Consider the following 23,122-nt stretch of genomic DNA (forward strand, 5'->3'; position numbering starts at 1 on the left):
TATCTCACTTCCTCCATTTAGCAGACAAAAAAATCATGATTCTGAAAAGTTTGATGATATTTCCAAAGCCACAGGTCTGTGCATGGAGGAGCAAGGAGCTCAAGTCAAGGGCTTCTGACCCCAAGGTCGTTCTCACTTCATTATATCATATGACAACTTGTGCTGAAGCACAGCAGACTAATATTGAGGTATTCTTCCAAGAGCTGAGCTGTTAGTAGTTGGGAATACCAGTTTTAACAGATATAAAGCACATAGGCACAATTAAAGACAAAGACATGGGAAAGGCGTAGCTTTTCACATCAGTGGAGGGATGTGTCACGTCCTCTCCTCCACTAATGGCTGTTCTGAGGACAGCATGTCTGTAGTCTGAGAGTTTCTGAAAAGGTAGTTTTGAAAATGCTTCACTGCCTTCCTTTTTCACAAAGTTGAAATATAAACTACAAAATAGTAAATAAACTCTGAATCCTGCTGATGAATCTACTCGTTCTGCATGCTCCTTTTTCCCTCTCTAATTTGATATTATAATCGATTTGGCTAACGTCTGACATAAACATGTGAGTGAACATAATCCATACATATGTATCACAAGTGAGCCTCTTGTGTGAAATGCACACTGCTTGTCACGTTGAGCTATTATTAATGTATATTTGTTAGGAATCAAATATTTCAGTTTTTCTTTTTCCACTTAATTATTAAGTATGACATTCAGCTCCTCTATTGTCTGGGGTAAAGGGTTTTTCATGAAATCAATCAGTACACATAACTCTTGCAAAAGTAACTCTTTACCTCTGAAGTGCCATAAACAATTTATCACCTCATTATTTAGTCTTCTATCAAAATTCTAGTTTCCTTGACTGTGGAGAACTCCTTCAGTCAGTCAGCCTGACAGCATCTTTCTCTATGGCTACAAATGTGGCAGGGTAAAAATAATTGCATGTCAAAACAAACATCCTGGAAACTTTCCATGGGCCTCATCTTGTTAGAAAAAAAGTACTTGAACTGAGTGTTGAAAACCAGCACCTGATTTAAAACAGAAAAAAAGTTTCCCTTTTTGATATGTCTTTTTCTTTGCCTTTAATCTATTAGCATTTTGTTCACAAAGAACAGCATACAATATTCAGGTATTCTGCTGCACATGTTAATAAATAGTTCATGGATTATCCAAATTCTTTAGGTTTTATTTTTCAAATTCCACAAAACGCTACTCTCATCCAGCTATTTGACAAATATTTTCAAGTGTTTCTGCAAAATATCAAGGCTTGCATCCTGAAGGGAAAATTTCTCCCTTTGAATTACTCTATAACTGAAATTCGGGACTTTACTGTCATCCCATATTTGGAGCAAGAATTTATTCTTTGTACCTAGCAAAAGCCCATGGATGTGTCAGGACCATTAATAAGGCAGGAAGCATCCCTCTTATTTTATTATCCTTCCTCCAGGACTATATATACATCCTTTAAATTTCAGGGATTATCAAATTGAACTCCATCTTATCTGATTTTTTTCAATAGTTGAAAAAGTAAACACATAGATGGAAAAGAAAACCCCTGTGTATGAATGAGACCTGGTGTCCTCTTGTTGAACATTTGCAATCTCAACTCTATGCACAATACCCTACATAACCTTTTTTAAAAAGAATTGTACAGCCTGTATTCAGCTGTAATTCTTCTTGACATTCCAGCATTGGATGACAGTGGCTTCCAGAACATGCAACTATTCTTTCTCACTTTCCATTGTACTTATCATTTTTTATCTCTTCAGCAGTTTCCTGTCTTTTTCTCATCATTACATCTCTTAAAAAATCTGGTTGTTCTAAATACTAGCACGTGATGTTGCTCAACAGTGGTTAATGTATTGATTTGGCCAGAGTAGTTAAACAGTCAAAGATGAATATTTTTAGCCAGTTATTTTTCAAGCTCTTTATAAAATCTATAACAATGACAACAGTGTTTGAAAAGTTAGGGGAGGGAAACATGGCAGCTTCCAGAATGAAAATGCTATAAATGAAGGGCCATCCCTGGACAGGGAGAGGGAGAGGAGGGGAAATTAGCTGAGGAAAGAAGGGATTTGTGTCTGTAGAAGGGAGGGTCACTCACATGTGTTGTTGAAACTTCAAATTCAGTGTAGTTAATGGAACATCCATATGATGAGACAAGATGGGGACCCACTCCCCCACTGCCTCAGTCAGTGATAAATGAAAATTATAATTTCACTGAGTATCTCCTCATAAGGCAATGGATGTTCAATGACTATGTAACACTTAAACATGTTCTCTGCCATCTCCTAATTTTTAGGATTTCATATAAGTCAAGTTTCAGACTGAGCTGTATCTGCATACAAATTACAACTCACCTTTTTAGCCTGGGGGTCCGATCAATAGAACTATAAAAAGAGGCATAAATGTAATCTTAATTTTTCTAGTAACCAAATTAAAATAGTTAAAAGAAACAAGTAAAATCAACTTTAAAAACAGATTTTATTAAACCTAATATATCCAATATATTATCAGTTCAACATTAAATTAATTTGAAAAATATTCAGATATTTTGCTTTCTACTTTTCATACTAAGTCTTTGAAATCTGGTGTGTATTTTACACTTATGACACATCTTCATTTGGACTTTTAGCCAAATGAAGTCTAGCCAAATAGAGTCATGTGATAGTCACTACTGTATTAGCACAGATCTAAATGTCCTTAGAGCTTCTTCAAATATTTTGTAATGTGCACGTGTGTTAGGGAAGTAAAATGTTAAACAATTTGACTACTTTATTCCTTTAATATTTAGGATTTAGGGAATAACTTATTTCTTAGCTGCTAGATATGTATATATTTTCAAGTAGAAAATAATTTGCAGTGGTTCTTTCCTAATCATGGCCATTCAGTTCACCAAGAACTTATTTCAACAAGAGGCTGCCATTTTCACAATTAACTCAAACCCCTCAGCTGGGAAGTAATTTGTTTTTTCTCAACTATGTGTAAACATCTGAAATCGAGAAGTCTAGTATTTTCAATTAAAGAAAATCCAGTAGGGTAATAGAATACCTACTTAGATTTCATTTGATAAACTTCATCTTGCTGCAAAGAAATTTTGAATTCAATTAAATGATTAGTTCCCACATTACCTTTTTCTTTCTTGGTGCTATGATTACTATCAAATGTTGATTCATGAGCTAGAGGTAATAAAAATTGATCCAAGTCTGGTGATAGTATCAGCATAGCCAATAGTAGGTTTAAGAACTTTGCATGATTGTGTGTTATTTTCCTGATCATGTACCTTATATCTTTACTTCTGTCCCACTGTGCTCATTTTTATCAGTGCACGCTACCTGAATGCTTTGTACCTCCCTTAAGTAGAAAAATGTTTGGAAGAGTCCTTTGGGCTGTTCATTAAGGTGGCACTTGATTCTTATACCTGTGCTCTGGATATGCATATATTAGTAAATCTATTCAGGCAGTCACATGTATTTACACCGAAGATGTGTCAGACACATCTGTCTCTATCTAACTCTGTCTCCCTCTGCAATTTCACTTAGCCATCTTACTGAATGCAAACTCCAAAAGGGAATTCTCCTAAGAAAAGGGTACTAAAAAGGTGACCAGCTGTTTCACCAGCAAGCTTACAGAACAGTTTCCTAGAAACTATTATACGATATGCAAAGCTAAAATGTGTAAGTGATTTTAAAATAATAACTCATTTAATCCACACCACAAACTTATGAAATGAAGAGTATTACTACACCGAGTTTTACAAATTAGGAAACTGAGGCACAGAAATGCTAAGTAACCTGCCGACCACCTAAAGCTAGTAAGTGGATGTGGACCCAGGCATTCTGGCTCCAGAGCCTGTCCTCTCAACTGCTACCCCACACCACCCTTTCCACTGACACTTGTAAGAAAATCCACATTATTCCCAGTTTTATTTTTTCTGAGCCCTTCCAATGAGTCTGAAAGGAAAAGAGGACCACGTTACTGCATCAAACACACAGGAAATATTTTATTAGCTTTCAGATGGAGAAAACGGTAGAGTAAAAATATTTCAATAGAAATCCACGGCCCTCCTCAAGGAGCCCACTCTGGCATCCAGGGCCCCCCAGTCGTGGTAGTGCCTGTAGTCTCCCGGCCTCAGTAGGTACTGCCGCCCCCGGTAGTTGGGCATCTCGTAGAGGACCCACCAGCCCTCCAGCACGTGGAGGGAGTGGATCTCACTGAAGTGGAAGCGGTCGCGGAGCGAGGAGCAGTCTTCCGTGAACTCCACCATCTGGCCTCGGTAGTCCTCCCGCTCGTAGATCCTCAGCCGGTGGGAGCTGGTCTGGGTTCAGCAATCAGCAGATGGGAAGAGTCGGAAAACCTAGCCTTTAGCAACCAGTCACTCACACCGCTGGGGGAATGGGCATTTTTAAAATCTTTTCTATATCAAAGATGACAAAAAGACAGCCACCACCAGGGCCACTGTGTACAGTTGGGTAGATTGTACACTGCCAAACTGAAGAGGGGGCCATTCACATAGATCAAGATATGCATGGTGCTCCATAGTTTTCTAGGGCCACAACCTACATGAATCATATTTAGTACCTACTTAGTACCATTCTTAAGTGACAATTTTTATATATACTTTGTGCTCTCTCCTTTATAGACTTAAACGGTGGTCTGGAGCTCTCCTTGGAGGATATAAAAATAATTAGATATTAAAATAAAAAGACAAATCTATCCCTGGCAAAAGGCATTATTTTGGAACTCCATAGCATTAGAAGAGGCTGGGGAGACAGGAAGTGGAATTGCTTTCCCCAAAGTGAAGCACAGATGGTGGCAGTCCAGCCCAGGCAACTCCTTAATCCCTTCCTTTCTGCTTTGAGTCCTGCTATTCTAAAATCCTGAAAAGCAAGAGCCATCGTAACGATTAGGTTTCAGTTCTCACCTCTAATATATGGTCTGGCAAAACACTTTTAGGTAATTAATAAAAATAGAAGCTCAAGATCATGAAGGAGGCCTGTCTAGATCAATAGATTATAAAACCTTTAGAAAAATGGAAGGGCAGGCTGTCAGTCCTGGGCAAATCCTGTCTGTCTCTTCCAGAGCACTTGTTCTTTTATCTGCTTGTTCCTTCCCAGCAGGTACCCACTCAATTCCTTCTTCCTTCTTCCACCATTAAATCCTTGTTAGGAAAGGTTCTCATAAGCAATTCATTCTGAGGTATAAAAAACTGCTAATAAGGTATCTTCCATGGTTTGCAGAGGACTCACATGTGCATTATCTAATTTGATCTTCACAACAGCCTGACACATGTGGAGCAACCATTCTAAGTCTTTTCTTCTTTTATGAGAAACGAATGGCTAGAGCTTTCCGGCTGTAATCAAAGGGTCAGGGCTGGAAAGTGGAAGCCCAGATTTCCAGGCTCCTAATGCCAGTCTGGGTCCTATCAAGGCTTTCAACCCTCTGAGGGGGTTTCAAACTTCCCCAGAGTGGTACATTTTCCACAGGACTCTGTCATAGGCAAATTAAAGCATCCCTAACTGGAATTCCAGGCTACTCGGGCTTTACTTGGGTAGCAGTGAGCTTTGCAGGTGCTACTGGAATCACATTGTTAGTTATTTGTTTTGCCTAATCAAAAAGCAGAACTTGAGGGACCCTTAATGTTCATAATGGTTAATATTTGGAGGAGGGGGTAGTTTGCCAGGTGCTGGGCAACCTCCTTTTGACCTCATCACAGCTCGATGAACCAACTGCCCTTATTAACCCCGCTTTACAGATTAGGAAGGAGAGAAGTAGCCCAGTAACTAGCCTAAGGCCACCTGAGTGTGAGGAGTTCACCTGTTGCTTATTCCTCAGCGGTGGCACAGACACTCTAATACCGTGCACCACTTTTGCCCAGTAGAGGTGAGTTTAATTTTAGCAAAGGAGAATACAATTTCAATTAAGAGCATTGCATCACTCAATTTTTCAGTGGAAAGAAACCTTAAAGATATTAATAAAGGGAAAGAGAACCCGGTTAGAGCCAGCAAAAGAAGGCCACCGTCCTGCAGCCTGACCACTGCGTCCGGAGCACTGGTGTGACCCGAGGGCACGTCAGGCCCAGGGGAACCGGACTCACGTGGGGGATGAGGCGGCAGGAGCGGACGGAGTCGTTGAGGCCCATCCAGTGCTGGTAGTCGGGGTAGTCGCCGCGCCGCAGGAAGTACTGGCTGCCCGAGTAGTTGGGCTGCTCGTAGAGCATCCAGCAGCCGCTGTCCACCCGGATGGAGTTGCAGCGGCTGAAGCAGGGCTGCAGGTTGGAGTGGTCGCTGCTGCACTCGTAGTGGCGGCCCTGGAAGCCCCGGTCCTCGTAGAAGGTGATCTGCAGGGAAGGGAAGGACAGGGCTCAGAGGCCTGGCCTCCAGGCCGGCTGCGGGCCCCTCCCGCCGGCGCGGGGCTCACCTTCCCCATGGCTGCTGGATGCGGGCACGCGAGTTCAGTGCGGAGGGGCGGGCGCGCGGGTCTATATAGCAGGAGGGCTGCTGCGTTGGCAGGAACGACACAAAAGGGGCCCCCGGGTGAGGAGGATTTCCTCTCTCTCTTCTATATAATGACGGCGGGGGTGGGCGGGGGACTTATTGTATGTTTTCTCTTAGACTCTCCAGAGCTTTCGAACTGATGACCCGCGTAAAACTGTCACTTGGTGCCTCTGGGGCCTTTAAATGAAGCCTATTCAGGAGATTGGAAGCGAGCAAAAGCGCCTAACCGGGTTAATACTTGCAATGAAATATTTTTTAACCTTTTTGAATTTCGAAATGATCTCTTTTTGAGGAACAGCACCGGGTAGTGACCGGGTCAGAGGTCAGGATGGGCTCCAGCGGGAGGCGTTTAGATGAGAGAGCATTTCCCTGGTGTGAGGATGTGGGACGTGGGATGCACCTGCCTTCTCCGCAGGACGTCTGAAGGAGGATGGGATTCTCCTCTAAGAGGACCTCCTACCAGCCTCCCCGCTGCTGAGCGGGTGCAGCAGACAACACACCGGAGGAAAGGTGATGGGGGTTGGACCCCAGGAAGCCCTGTTTAAGCACCTGGCTCGGCTCTGCTCCCTGGAGACTGGACCAGGGCCACCTCCCGACTCAGCCGCTACCTCTAGCCCACCGGCAGGAAGCCCGCAACTTTGGAGTTCATGAGGGGACTAACGGGTGGTTGTTAGTCACAGGTAAATTTCTATTTAATATTTTTGCTGAGTGCTAAGCTTATTTGTTTGGATCTAGCTACTGACAAATGCAAGTTAACCTGCAGATGTAACAAACTTTTAAATGCCACCACTTTGCAAAGCTTCTGCCTTCTCTACCTTCCCCAGCCCTGGGCAAGCCCTGGGCCCTCGCTAGTTAAGGCTCTGACTCCAGGGGCTGCAGGCTTCCTCCCTCCCCTCAAAGTCCCCCTTTCCTCCCCTCACCCCCAGCAGCTCCTGGTGCCCTCCTCTCTTTAGAGCAGGCTTTCTCAACCTCAGTTCTACTGTGACATTTCAGGCTGAAAAACTCTCTCTTGTGGGGGGCTGTTCTGTACATTGTAGGATATTTAACAACATCCTGTCCACTACCCACTAGATGCCAGCAGCACCCGCTTCCTTCCTCCCCAAGTTATGACAACCAAAAGTGTGTTCAGATATTTCCAAAAGCCTCCACGGGGGACAAAATCAATCCCTGTTGAAAACCACTGATCTAAAAGTGCTGGCCGTATACCTGGCATTCTCACCAGCAGTTACCCCACTGCATTAATGAGATCATTTGCAGGCTGTGTTTGTGGAACTGCAGAAATTCCTCAGAGATGCTCTGGGGCCACTCAGAAAGCAAGGAGGAGGGAAAAAGGGAGTGTGCCTATCTTATCCCTTACTTTAACCAGAGCGTTTTCACTTGTACCTGTTTTATATAAAACCTTGTTTGAAAACAGGGTTTTATCACTAGATGATGATAATTTTAAAAAAAGTAAATTTGAAGACCATTGGTTTAAGGTATTGTGATTCTCATAATGCCCTTCAAAATACAAATATTTTACCTACTAACCACAGGACATAATGAAATTGTTTTCCCTTTACAGATCAGTGTAGATGAGTTTCCCAGGACAGCTTGCTAATTTCTTGTGAAAAGATCTTGAGAGAACAAAACACAGCCCTGATAAATCCTGATGTGATAGAGTCTGGAAGCATTGGATCATGGCACTAGGCCAAAGAGAAAAAGAATGAGATGGCTATCACATGGACAGTTCTGGACGACCAGAGATTAGCCTGTGAACAGTGCACTGGGGAAGCGGGTCTGTGAGGGGCTGGCAAAGAGAATGCACTAAAACTGGGCTTTGACAAATTCACAAATTCACAATCTGGTCTAGAAGCTGCAGTTTGGGGCTCTACTCTTCATCTGAAGATTAACTTAGGGTTTTATTGGTTTGTTTGTTTTTTAGATCATTGACGATTAGTACAGTTATTCATGATCCTTTTTTAATTTCACCATTACCCTCCAACTTCTAACCTGCTGAGTTTAGTGCTGAGTAGATTTCTTCTTAAGTAACACTTTTCAGGAGACTGAAAATGGATAGCATCAATTTATATTAGTTAGGAAATCATGGGGAAAGATTTTAGTACTGTATGAACAGAAAAAGACAAGTAGTATAGAGACACTGGGCACAGAGGTTAGCTAGAATATAGTCTGTTCTTATCCTGTGTACTCCAAACGTGCTACTAAGGCATTTAAGATTTTCGTTGAAGCTCTTGGGGAAAAACAACAACAGTCTTTTAGAAAATAATGCAGTGTAAAGTGGGGGAATTGAAGGACTGTCAAATAAAGCATGTAATACTAAGTATGTTGGCAAGAAAATGTGAAAAACTTGAATCACCAGAGTCTGTCTTCTAAAGGTTTTCCCAAAAGGATGTGGCAAACTTTCTTCCAGCTGACTTATTATTTGAACCTTTTGATCAATGTTTATTTTCCCAAGATATGTGTATCAAATAATGAATTTCCTAGTAATTGTATTCTTTCTTGAAGTATTTTTAAGGCATCCTGAGAATAAAATATTATTACTTAAAGCCAACAAATTATATTTTTACTCTAAATCATATACTATACCATGAAGTTCTGCAATTGAGTTTGTTTCAATCAAAAGCAGCTGCAATTCCCTAACACTGGTCACAGAAAGGTACCAAGGTTCTCAAGGGAGCTAAGTATATACATACAAAGCATTATTAGCCTGAGATAGTAATCAGTTGAGACAAAGGAAACTCTTTCCATCACAATTGTCTTCTATCAAGGCCTTACAAACCAGCTGCATATTTAGTATGAGAATATTTGCTTTTTTAAAAAATATCTTTATTGGAGTATAATTGCTTTACAATGGTGTGTTAGTTTCTGCTTTGTAACAAAGTGAATCAGCTATACATATATCCCCATATCTCCTCCCTCTTGCGTCTCCCCCCTACCCTCCCTATCCCACCCCTCTAGGTGATCACAAAGCACCTGATCTCCATGTGCTATGCGGCTGCTTCCCACTAGCTATCTATTTTACATTTGGTAGTATTTATAAGTCCATGCCACTCTCTCACTTCGTCCCAGCTTACCCTTCCCCCTCCCCGTGTACTCAAGTCCATTCTCTACGTCTGTGTCTTTATTCCTGTCCTGCCCCTAGGTTCTTCAGAACGTTTTTTTTTTTTTTTTTTAGATTCCATATATATGTGTTAGCATACAGTATTTGTTTTTCCGTTTCAGACTTACTTCACTCTGTATGACAGACTATAGGTCCATCTACCTCACTACAAATAACTCAATTCCATTTCGCTTTATGGCTGAGTTATATTCCATTGTATATATGGGCCACATCTTCTTTATCCATTCATCCGATGATGGACACTTAGGTTGCTTCCATGTCCTGACTATTGTAAATAGAGCTGCAATGAACATTGTGGTACATGACTCTTTTTGAATTATGGTTTTCTCAGGGTATATGCCCAGTAGTGGGATTGCTGGGTCATATGGTAGTTCTATTTTTAGTTTTTTAAGGAACCTCCATACTGTTCTCCATAGTGGCTGTATCAATTTACATTCCCACGAGCAATGCAGGAGGGTTCGCTTTTCTCCACACCCTCTCCAGCATTTAGAATATTTGCTTTGAATAAATTTATAGTATTCATGCTAAGAGCAGAAAATAATTTGAAAGCAATTCATGCTTGATCAATTTGTGAGAGCAGTTGTGAAATACAGACTGTAAAAAACATGTATAAAATATCTGCCCTTTATGTCAGCATGCTAAGATAGATGCTAAAAATGAAATAAAGTTTCCAATTTCAAGGCAATAAGAAGAGGAAAGAAGAAGTACATTGCATCATATGGATTTTAAGTTATTCAAATTCTACATACATCTGTGATAAAAAATATATTTACTAGAGCAACTTCCCCCATGGTCCAGTGGTTAAGACTCCACCTTCCAATGCAGGGGGCACGGGTTCAATCCCTGGTCAGGGAACTAAGACCCCACGTGCTGCATGGTGCTGGCCAAAAATTAAAATATATATATATATATATATATATATAAAATGTATATTATTATTAAGTTTAACAGATAAATTTACTCTTCCCTCATATGATATATATATATATATATATATATATATATATATATATATATATATACTGGAAAAGAATTCTACCCCAAGATGGCAGGGGAGAAAATAAAGTTAAATTTAAAGTGTAAGATTAAGAGAAGAAAAAGAAATAAAAGGAATCCAAATCAGAAAAGAAGAAGTAAAGCTGTCACTGTTTGCAGATGACATGATACTATACATAGAGAATCCTAAAGATGCTACCAGAAAACTCCTAGAGCTAATCAATGAATTTGGTAAGGTAGCAGGATACAGAATTAATGCACAGAAATCTCTTGCATTCCTATACACTAATGATGAAAAATCTGAAAGTGAAATTAAGGAAACACTCCCATTTACCATTGCAACAAAAAGAATAAAATACCTAGGAATAAACCTACCTAGGGAGACAAAAGACCTGTATGCAGAGAACTATAAGACACTGATGAAAGAAATCAAAGATGATACAAACAGATGGAGAGGTATACCATGTTCTTGGATTGGAAGAATCAACATTGTGAAAATGACTATACTACCCAAAGCAATCTACAGGTTCAATGCAATCCCTATCAAACTACCACTGGCACTTTTCACAGAACTAGAACAAAAATTTTCACAATTTGTATGGAAACACAAAAGACCCTGAATAGCCAAAGCAATCTGGAGAAAGAAAAACAGAGCTGGAGGAATCAGGTGCCCTGACTTCAGACTATACTACAAAGCTACAGTAATCAAGACAGTATGGTACTGGCACAAAAACAGAAATATACATTAATGGAACAGGATAGAAAGCCCAGAGATAAACCCAAGCACATATGGTCACCTTATTTTTGATAAAGGAGGCAAGAATATACAATGGAGAAAAGACAGTCTCTTCAATAAGTGGTGCTGGGAAAACTGGACAGCTACATGTAAAAGAATGAAATTAGAACACTCCCTAACACGATACACAAAAATAAACTCAAAATGGATTTGAGACCTAAATGTAAGACTGAACACTATAAAACTCTTAGAGGAAAACATAGGAAGAACGCTCTTTGACATAAATCACAGCAAGATCCTTTTTGACCCAGCTCCTAGAGAAATGGAAATAAAACCAAAAATAAACAAATGGGACCTAATGAAACTTAAAAGCTTTTGTACAGCAAAGGAAACCATAAACAAGACCAAAAGACAACCCTCAGAATGGGAGAAAATATTTGCAAATGAAGCAACTGACAAAGGATTAGTATCCAAAATTTACAAGCAGCTCATGCAGCTCAATAACAAAAAAACAAACAACCCAATCCAAAAATGGGCAGAAGACCTAAATAGACATTTCTCCAAAGAAGATATACAGTTTGCCAACAAACACATGAAAGAATGCTCAACATCATTAATCATTAGAGAAATGCAAATCAAAACTACAATGAGATATCATCTCATACTGGTCAGAATGGCCATCATCACAAAATCTACAAACAATAAATGCTGGAGAGGGTGTGGAGAAAAGGGAACACTCTTGCACTGTTGGTGGGAATGTAAATTGATACAGCCACTATGGAGAACAGTATGGAGGTTCCTTAAAAAACTAAAAATAGAACTACCATACGACCCAGCAATCCCACTACTGGGCATATAATCTGAGAAAAGCATAATTCAAAAAGAGTCATGTACCAAAATGTTCATTGCAGCTCTATTTACAATAGCCAGGACGTGGAAGCAACCTAAATGTCCATCATCGGATGAATGGATAAAGAAGATGTGGCACATATATACAATGGAATATTACTCAGCCATAAAAAGAAATGAAATGGAGGTATTTGTAATGAGGTGGATGGAGTTAGAGTCTGTCATAGAGTGAAGTAAGTCAGAAAGAGAAAAACAAATACAGTATGCTAACACATATATATGGAATCTAAGGGAAAACAAAAAAAAAGGTCATGAAGAACCTAGTGGCAAGATGGGAATAAAGACACAGACCTACTAAAGAATGGACTTGAGGATATGGGGAGGGGGAAGGGTAAGTTGTGACAAAGTGAGAGAGTGGCATGGACATATATACACTACCAAACGTAAAATAGATAGCTAGTGGGAAGCAACCGCATAGCACAGGGAGATCAACTCTGTGCTTTGTGACCACCTAGAGGGGTGGGATAGGGAGGGTGAGAGGGAGGGAGATGCAAAAGGGAAGAGATATGGGAACATATGTATATGTATAACTGATTCACTTTGTTATAAAGCAGAAACTAACACACCATTGTAAAGCAATTATACTCCAATAAAGATGTTAAAAAAAAAAAAAGAACACTCCCTAACACCATACACAAAAATAAACTCAAAATGGATTAAAGACCTAAACGTTAGGCCAGACACTATCAAACTCTTAGCGGAAAACATAGGCAGAACACTCTACGACATAAATCACAGCAAGATCCTTTTTGACCCACCTCCTAGAGAAATGGAAATAAAAATAAACAAATGGGACCTAATGAAACTTAAAAGCTTTTGCACAGCAAAGGAGACCATAAACAAAATGAAAAGGCAACCCTCAGAATGGGAGAAGGTATTTGCAAATGAAGCAACTGACAAAGGATTAATCTCCAAAATTTACAAGCAGCTCATGCAGCTCAATATCAAAAAAACAAACAATCCAATTCAAAAATGGGCAGAAGACCTAAATAGACATTTCTCCAAAGAAGATATACAGATTGCCAACAAACGCATGAAAGAATGCTCAACATCATTCATCATTAGAGAAATGCAAATCAAAACTACAATGAGGGCTTCCCTGGTGGCGCAGTGGTTGAGAATCTGCCTGCCAATGCAGGGGACACGGGTTCAAGCCCTGGTCTGGGGGATCCCACATGCCACAGAGCAACTAGGCCCATGAGCCACAACTACTGAGCCTGCGCTCCACAACAAGAGAGGCCGCGATAGTGAGAGGCCCACGCACCGCACTGAAGAGTGGCCCCCACTTGCCACAACTAGAGAAAGCCCTCACAGAGAAACGAAGACACAACACAGCCAAAAATAAAATAAATAAATACAAAATAAATAAATAAAATTTTAAAAAATGTTAAAAAAAAAAACAAACTACAATGAGATATCATCTCACACCTGTCAGAATGGCCATCATCAAAAAATCTAGGTCACCACTAGGTGACCACCTAGAGGGGTGGGATAGGGAGGGTGGGAGGGAGGGAGACGCAAGAGGGAAGAGATATGGGGATATGTATATTTATAGCTGATTCACTTTGTTATAAAGCAGAAACTAAGACACCATTGTAAAGCAACAATACTCCAATAAAGATGTTAAAAAAAATAAAATAAAGAAATAAAACTCATTCATCTGACCTTAAAAAAACAAAATGAATAAAATAAAGTGTAAGATTATTTTTTCTATGTTAAATTGCTAAATTATTTTTTTCCAAAAGGATTAAAGCATAATATATTTTAAATATCCTATGTCAAATAATTTAATAAAACCAAGAAAAAAGATATTAAAAATAGGGAGCGAAATTGGTGAATTTTTTTATTGGAAAATTTTAGCCATTATCTTTCTTTACCAAATAGTCATAAACAGTGTAACCAGAAATTATAGAAGACTTCTGAAAAAGAAGTCATCTTAAAATATTAAGATCTAAGCAAAATAAAAACATAAGCCAAGAAACACTGCAAAGAAATCGTGAGTCATATTTCACCTTTCATTTCTTTGTGCTGTTTTCACTCATGTCCTAAAAAGCATCATCCTTTTGACAAAATATAAATAAGAAAGTCTAATCATATTATAGCCTAGAGAAAATTTTTGTCAATTGTTTATCTTTTTTTCTCTACGAGCTTTTTGTATGTCATTATTAAATAAATAGTTATGTAAATCAACCTCGACAAAATGAAATCTACATTTTTTTCTGAGAAAGAAAATGAAAAAATACTAATATAATTGGCCTAGATATCAAAAAATACCAAAAGTTTTTCATTTATAATAGGAAAATTTTTTTAAAATTGGCTGCCACAACAGAAAATAATACTGAATTCTAACATTAAACAATATTGCTTACTAAAACACTGCAACAGAATATATGATAATATATTTTAAAACATTTGAGTTGTGATATATAATAATATGATGTATGATGAAAATACATTTAGTATTATAATTAGCTCTACATTAGTAAATAACTCACAAAACCTCTCTGGTTTACTTTTTCTACAAAATGAGGGTGTTCAGTTTAGAGATATCAAAGCTTTAAAGGTTATCTTTATCACATAAAATTCTATTCATCACTAGAAAAAGAGAAACAAGTGTCAGCTAGTACAAAAATAGCCAGACATGTTTTATGATCCTTTTTTTTAAACTGAAAATTAGGATACGAAAAAATTGTACTTTCTGTTGTTCTGTCAGATTATTATTTAGTTTAACAGATAAATTAACTCTTCCCTCATATGCAAATTACCTTAACAGAGAACTACTGCATCTTAGAGAAATTTATTTCAGACTCCTATCATCTTAGTGCTGAGACAATCAAATTACCTTATCTTAGAGAACAAGAACATAAAGCAACAGCTAAAATAATTGAATGATTCTTCTGACAGTCCCACCCTAGTTAATATCTAATTTCTAAAATTCTTCTCAGTCTTCTTCCTATTAAATTGTTTCCATCAGAACAAAGTATACCTCATCTATCCAAACTTGAATTAAATCTCCATGATTATAAAACCCACCTCAAAAGAGGAGCTAAACTTTATCCTTTTACTATTATGATTTGGAAAGAAAAGTTTATTCTTACTGAACGTTTGTACTACTGTCCTAGATGTTTGGAATAATTATTGTGCAATATAGGTGGAGATCCCCACCCTCTTGAATTTTATTCTAGCCAGTGAAGATGGATGTTAAAAGTAGACAAAGTAACTAAATTATAATTTTAATGTAATAAGTCATGTGAAAGCTAGAAAAAGAAGGTTTTCCCACACTGGATGGTGAGATAATGAACTAATATTGGCCCTATGGGAGCTCCTAGAATCATTTAACCTGCTTCTTTCTGGTATTTATTTCTCTACGTTTGATTCAGCATTATGAAATAGTCTTAACTTTTTCCTTTTCAAATAACTATTTACCAGTGTAACAATCAACCCTCCTTCCTTACTAACCTTATCCAATGAAGAAGAATGTCATGGCTGTGTTCATTCAATATATGTCCATTCACAAAATGGATCTTTTGAAACTTCCTTTACCAAATTCTAAATTAATATTGTTTATTGATAGGACTTATCATGAAAACGAAATAATAAGCAATAAGAGTTAATATGCAAAAAAAAAGTTAATATACAATAACTATTCTAGACTTTCTTATAGTATCTAATTCTTTATGAAAAGCATATTTTAATTTGGCCAAACATGTGTCACTCTACAAAGCATGTTAATGTGTTAAATAGTAAGACTAAACATATACACTGATAGCTAGTATGATTTTGGAGTAGTTCATGACTTTGGAATGCTAAGGAATCAATGAGCTTTTCATTTCTAACTCCTCTGTTGACTCTTTAAAAAGTAAATAACAAATTCATGAATTTAAAAGTTACTTTAAGAGCTACAGGAAATTCTTTAGTAGATCAAAAGCTAAATATGCTGGTTAATTAAAATGTTTGTAAAACTGGAAGACAAATCCATGGAAAGCTTATTATTTCCTTTGTAAGTGCACAAAATATCACAAAATAACAGTGGGAGTAATCAGTTTAAAAAGTTTATGATGATGAGATTGAGAAAAACCAGAACAGTCAACAGATGGCCCCAGATAAGCTCAAATAGACACTTGCCAAAATCCTCCATGAAATATCTCCATTGGCTGGGCTATCAAACACTAAAAGTTTTCTAGGAAAACAGAGAATATGGCAATCCATTCTGCATTTCTAGCTTACATAATTTTGGAAGAACTTTAACTGTGGTTGGTAATAGAATGATGTCCTATTGTAGAATTTGAGCATCTCCAAATAGATTTTATGCAATCGTCTCCTTCTGTGGGTTATCAAATCAATATATACTTGTCATCCTATGTTTATTTTCTGGGTAGATATATAAACTCCATTGTTGATCTGTTAAGAGAAAGCAAGATTGAATAGTTGCTGGTTTATGTCTAAGTGTGGTTATGCCCATTACAAGGAAAGAGAGTTAATAACATTCGTGGATATTTTAGAAAACATTGATAAATTTAATTTGACTCTTCCTTGAGCTGTTCCTTGGCAGTAGTTCAATTAACATATTAAAGAAATATTATCCTTTCAAAAATATAATTTTACACTTAAATCTTTTAAATGTCAACCTCCCACACAATGACAGTTACTTATTGTTCCATTGTCTTTTCGCCCAGTATTAATTAATTATTTTTAAAATTTATTTGTTCTGGGTGAAAACGTTGTACAGATCATAACTTATAATTTTTAAATTGAAAATATAAAAGTAGAATTCATGATTTTTGTTTTTTTCCAAAGTTGCTTCTCCTTATCAAGCTTAATTGAAAATCTAATAAGAATAAGGGAAAATAAAGTTAACTAAAAGACAGGGACAAAATACTATGAAGGTAAACCTTCAGATTAGCTGCAGTTATGCACATAATTTCTGATTAGGGTAGGGTACTGCTGAAATCGATTAGAAAACATTATGCTCATTCTTGATTTAGTTGTTTTCCTTGAAAAATTGTCAAAAATATTATTCATGTAAGTTTGGAAAATATGTTTGCCACCTATGAAAAGCACATATTGAATAGCTGAAGAAGTTCATTCTGTTTTGCTTCTCTTGACTTGTGCAAAATAGGTCAGACCTCTCAGTTATCCTGACCCACCTAAAAAGGTGATCTTCCTGCGCACATGCATGGCCTCGTAGCACAGTGGCTGGGAGGAGAGAGGTCTTCGTGGGCAGCCCAGTACTTCAAGGCTGTATGGATCCCCCAGGATAGGGTCAAATTCAGACCTGCTTTTGTAAATAAAGTTTTGTAAAGATGTTTTTGTGACTAAACTTTTACAGGTACTTTCCTTTGTTTCCATATTGCCTTTGGCTGCTTTCATCCCACTATGGCATAGTTGCATAGTTGCAACAGAGATCATGTGGCCACGAAGCCTAAATTATTGGGTTGGCCCTTTAGAGAAAAAGTTTGAAGACTCCTGATCTGGGGTGAGAAATTTCACTGAGTGTTTTGTTTGTTTGTTTTTGTTTTCCGTTGGGGCATGCCATAATGCTTCATTTTTCGTTATATAAAGGACATGTTCTTAGAAAAACAGGATTCATGGTAATTTAGTGCAATTTAAAAGAAAAACATAGCTTTCCAGGTAGGTGGAACATCACCCCATGAGAGCACCATTCTTAATAACCTTAGTAGCTATAATATTCTGAGTAATTTTTTTAGTCTCTCTGAACTTCAGTTACCTGATCTATAAAATGAGACTAACAATAACTGCTTTGCAGGTCTTTTGTGAAGATGAAATGAGATAATCTGTGAACAGGCTAGAAGGAGCCTTGTGGGGAGTGAACACATGTTAATCCCCCCTCACCTGTTCCAGATGCACCAAAGGCCCCAGAATCCAAATCTGACAAATTCTCATTTTTTGATGGCACAGGCTTTTGTGTGTGTGTTTGTGTGTGTGTGTGAATTTCTAAATTTTTGCAATTTCTAAGGCAACATTGGTGACACAGAGATGAAGATCCTTTCCCACAGCATGACTGGCGGGCCCTAATGAGCTGGTGGGGGAAGCGGAGTACTAGCATTTCTGGAAATGTTTGGGGGGGGGGGATGGGGGCAGGGCGGGGGAGGGGGGAAAAGTCATTTCTTCAGGGCCTAACCTGATTAATAAGGTGATGAGTTTGAGATCATATGGGGGTGGATTTCTCTGCTTTCTCTTTGCTTCCTGAGGATTCTGGGTTTCCTGGGTTATTTTTTTTTATTATTAAGGAATATATTCTGTATATACTATTGGCAAATGATCACCACACTGTCTAGTTAACATCTGTTACCATACATAGTTACAATTGTTTTTTTCGTGTGAGTGGTGTGAACCTGCAGAGCATGAACTCTCCCACGTCTCTTTGGTGCAGCCCACCCTGCACTCCACCAGCTTCACACTTATGGTTGTGACTGCAACCTGGCTGTGGGCATGAACCAGAAGACTTTGCTCTGAACAAGAACCCAAGTTAGCCTAGAAAAACCTAGTCAGCTGTCTCTGCATACAACTGCTGTGGGCTAGTCTGGGAGGATGGGATTAAAATGAGCAGAAAATGAAGATGACATTCATATAAAATACTAGAATAGAATAGATGATGATAATGAAAACATTTCTGCAGATATAAATATCTGCAACAACACACACACAAAGAAAACTGAATATATTACTCAAATCTAAATTAAATATTGACAAAGAAATTGCAGATATAAAAAATTGAATAAAAAATTTTTAACCTGGAACATAAATGAACCAAATTTTCATTATCTTTTTGTTAATAGTTATGTTCAGTTTTTAAGAGTTGGGAAAGAGATATAAATCTCAGGTAAGTTTCTCCAGGAAGGAAACTTTTAGCAGCTGTGTCCTGCTTCATTAATCCCCCCAATGAAGCCAACTTTTCTGTTTCACAGAACAGTTAAGGATGGGTCATTGCCCAGAAAGCTGATTTAGATACTAGTACATCCAGGACTGAATTGGAATTTCTGCCCAGGAACTAAAGAAGCTGTAGAAAGTCTTCTGTTTTGAGCTGGGCATTACCCTTCAGCAAAAATTGATCGGACCAAATTTACTAAAGAACCATCAGACTGGTAAAGCAATGGTTGAAGGGCTTAGAAACTTCTAGGATGCAGAAAAAAGACAGCAATGCAGGGACATCATAGTTGTGTTGAAATGTGTTAAGAAATGTCACTGTTAGGCACGTTCCGAAGTGTAGAACTGACAACATGAGTAGAAAACAAAGAGTGATGTTAGCTCATAGTAGAATTTTTAACAAGGCTGACCAGAGCTGGTGTGGCATACTTTATGAGGGAGTGAGTTATTTTTCAGTAGAGATAAGTCAACATGCTATATCTTAACAATCAACATGAGAGGATAGATGGGATTTAAGTGTCTGATGAATGGTTAGACTACATGACCTTTAAGAAATCTTTCTACTCTGAGATGCTAGGATTCCAAAAATAGTTAATTAACCCAAGAAAACCTTTGAACTGCTCTGTAATGGTTCCTCAGGAAGGAGGGAATTAACCCCTAAAGATATCTAAATCCAGAAATCTGCACAGATACAAGCTTATAATGAACAATTGGAATCAAGTAAAGGAACTAAGGCAGTTCTGTTGTGTACAGGATTTGGAGTAATTCAATTCACAGAATAAGGTTCTCTGTGAGCAGGATACTCTGAGAATTATGAAGTGGGAGTGAAGGTTGGAAATTAGGGAGAAACAATTAAAAGGGCCATTACTACACGTCTACTCAGCGAAGAGTGTAATGTCACGATTCCAGGCCAGAAGGTGACTTTGGTGACTGTGAAGCTTCAGAAAGATTTTGTTCTCCCTCAAATAACAGTCTCCGTCCCATGCTCCCCATCTTTGCCTGTAAAGGTAAAATACGATTTTGTTCATCAAAAGAACAAAAACGTACATATGTGCTAAAAATTGAGATTCTTTTTCAGATTTTTCTAATTGTAAAACTCTATAACTTAATCAAAGTTGAATTATTCCTGCATGTGTGTGTGTCTCTGTGTGTGTGTGTGTGTGTCCCTTCTTAGTGGCTTCCCTAAGCACTTATGATTCCTTGAGGTTTTGTGGGAGAAAGGAAAAATATTAATTATTTAAAAATAATTTAAAAAAATATTCTGTGCATCAGTCTACTTTTCCTGACTTCTGTAAAAGCAAAGCTTATCTCACTGCAAGGGATGAAAACTCAGGTCTACAGTGGTCAAGTATGAAACATCAAGTGGGCAGCTGCCTGCACTACAAAGCACCTGCCTAGTGACATTGCCTTTCAATCAGTGTGCAGGTCTGTAGGACCAAACAAAACACCTCAGAAGGCTGGTTGACCTAAGAGTCATTGGTTTGCAGCAAAAAGGTTTCTAATGTTTAGTTCTTCTTAGAAATAAAATGAGGAACTGCCTAGCAAGAAAAATTGGCTAAGGCTCACAAAGGTGGATGAGTAGCAAAAACTCCTCGACAAAAATGGCGAGAATTAAAAGGCTAAATGAGCTAGTGTTGCTTTTCCCAGTTAGCTGTTCCACCAGTTCATGGTCATGTACTCTAGACTGTATGGTGATGGTCTTGAAGTGTTGCAGCTGAAGGGATAGGGTGATCGGTAGAAGGGAGAGCTCCACACATGAGGTTCTCACTTTTACAGACGCTGCTGGAACCCAAAGAGCTTAAGTGACATGTGCCAGGAGAACCAGGTCTAGAACCCAGTTACCATGTGTCTCAGAGTAGCTTATTATTTGATACTAGAGACTGGAATAGAAATTTGCTCTTCCTTTTGTTTCTATGAAGAAGAATCTCACTTTAGGTGAGTGTCTATGATAATCAGTCATTGGCTTGGGTCTTCTCCTTTTTGGTCACCTTCTTCCTTATTGCCCAGTTGCTTGGAATTAGAACTATATTAGGTCTATCAATAACAGGACCAGGACAGATAAGAACCAGGTGACAATTTTGGCGAGTGTCGAAAAACAGGTAGATGTCCTTTTGTTTTAACTTTTTCTTAATTGCTTTGGATTCATTAGAGAAATATCATACCACTGACATTTCAGCCAGTTACAGGAGACCTCTGGCAATGCCTTCAGACCCTTCTGTGGTCTTTTAGTCAAATTCTATTCAATCTAATTCCTGTTAAGATTTTCAGCAGTATTAAATTTATCTCAGGCATGTTCCCCATTATCTTTGTTGCCTTAATGAATAATGTTTTATCACAGAAACTGACTTAACTAAATGTTATTCTTTATTTTCTTTATTATTTGCAGAATTGCAAGATACATCAAAAATACTTTATGACTTACTGTCCCCATTTAATTGAACTAATTCCTCCTCTAATTCATAATGAAGGTATGTTTTAGTGTCATTATGAATATTGACTAGATTTCCCATACCATATATCAGTAAGTTATATTATGAGATTTGTGCCTAAAACTTTTAGGTACTATGATCTCAGAGCATGTAAATCTTCTAAGAATACAGCTTTAGCCATTATTTAGGTCTGTTATTTCTGGTTGCCACCGTTCATGCGTTAGTTCTCCTCTGAAGAATTTAATTCTCTGAGAATTTACATTATGCTTATTTCTAACATGTAAAACCAGAATTGTAAATGTGTTTTGATTTAATTAAGGCCTACAGCATTTTGATCAAATTTGTTGAATTAAAATAGCTATAGACCTTCAAATGTGGATTCAGGATGATTTTATAAAAATTTCTTTACCCAAAAAAACTTCTTGGCACCTGAAATTCTTCTATCCCCAGCCAGTTAATCCATGGAAGAAGCCAGAATAGCCTCAGAACCAACTACCCATATTAGACTCAAAATGTATCAGGCAAAAATCCTCAAATGTGAGGGATATTTTTAAATTTTCTTCCATTAAAAACAACAAAACACTGTTTCTATTAGTGATGTGGTCAATGGTCATGCTTCTTGTGCTGAGAAAGATAATTTTTAGGAATAAAACTAGCAAATCAGAGATCGAAGGCCACAGTGTGACCTGCACACATTCAGCAAGATGCTCAGCAGGTGGGAATTTGTGGTTCCTTGCTGTGTGGCTCAGGGCTGGGACAGCCTTAACTCAGTGGAATATATTTGAGCTATTTGCGGTAATCTCTATGTCTGCTTTCCTCTCCAGACCCTACACAATCATGTGGGTTTCATGGATCATCAAAGTAACATGTTTAATTTCCTCCACATATTTTAACAAAATGTTTGGTGCCTCTCCAAATTATAAGTAAAATTAATCCGTATGTTACTTTTTTGAGCTATTGTTTGATATTCAAATGGAGAGCATTCAAAATTCAACATTTTTGAGCTGAAAGATATCTCAAAGATAATCTAATCCAGCCCCAGCATTTCATTAAGGAGAAACCCAAAGCCCAGATGATGTAACTTTTCCATTATCTCACCGCTAGTGTGTGACAGAACCAGGAACACTGATCAACATTTTTTCATTCTCTCTTTGGTTGGTCTGTGACAAATCATGCAGACTCAGGCATGAATCCTGTCCTTCTGGATATCACTATTTAAGAAAAGAAAAACAAGAGTAGCCACTCTGCATATATATTATTTAGTATTTAGTCATATGCCCTACACAATTTTTTATTATTATAGTTTCTTCAGTGCAGTATTGCCAGGGACTTATTCCTCTTTTCCTTCCCTCCTGAAAAACATCAGAAATGCAGGAAATATGTTGTTGCCATAAAGTATATGAGGCATAATTCTCAAAAAAATACATACCTTAAATATCAAATGTGTAAACTTCATAGGAATCCTATGGCTGTCATGAGAATATGCCTTGCAGACCACCAACTACTGAAACAGTCATTGACCATGGGCCCAGCTGCTACACTGAAGTTCATCACTAC

The 23,122-nt window shown here is 38.0% G+C and overlaps 1 protein-coding gene across 1 annotated transcript in view; it reads right to left on the minus strand.

The window, feature by feature from the left end:
- Positions 1-382: 382 nt before the first annotated feature.
- LOC309630748 (gamma-crystallin F-like) overlaps positions 383-23,122 on the minus strand; it is an 81,811-nt gene continuing 59,071 nt past the window's right edge. Inside the window, exons 5-6 of the mRNA XM_082396403.1 lie at positions 6,090-6,332; positions 383-4,310 (exon numbers count right to left, since the gene is read on the minus strand). Coding sequence (XP_082252529.1) covers positions 4,038-4,310; positions 6,090-6,212 — 396 coding nt within the window. The 5' untranslated portion in view covers positions 6,213-6,332 and the 3' untranslated portion in view covers positions 383-4,037. The remainder of the gene's footprint in view (positions 4,311-6,089; positions 6,333-23,122) is intronic.

The sequence above is a fragment of the Balaenoptera borealis genome (genome assembly GCF_965194805.1).
Source record: "Balaenoptera borealis genome assembly, chromosome: 6".
Taxonomy (NCBI): Eukaryota; Metazoa; Chordata; class Mammalia; order Artiodactyla; family Balaenopteridae; genus Balaenoptera; species Balaenoptera borealis.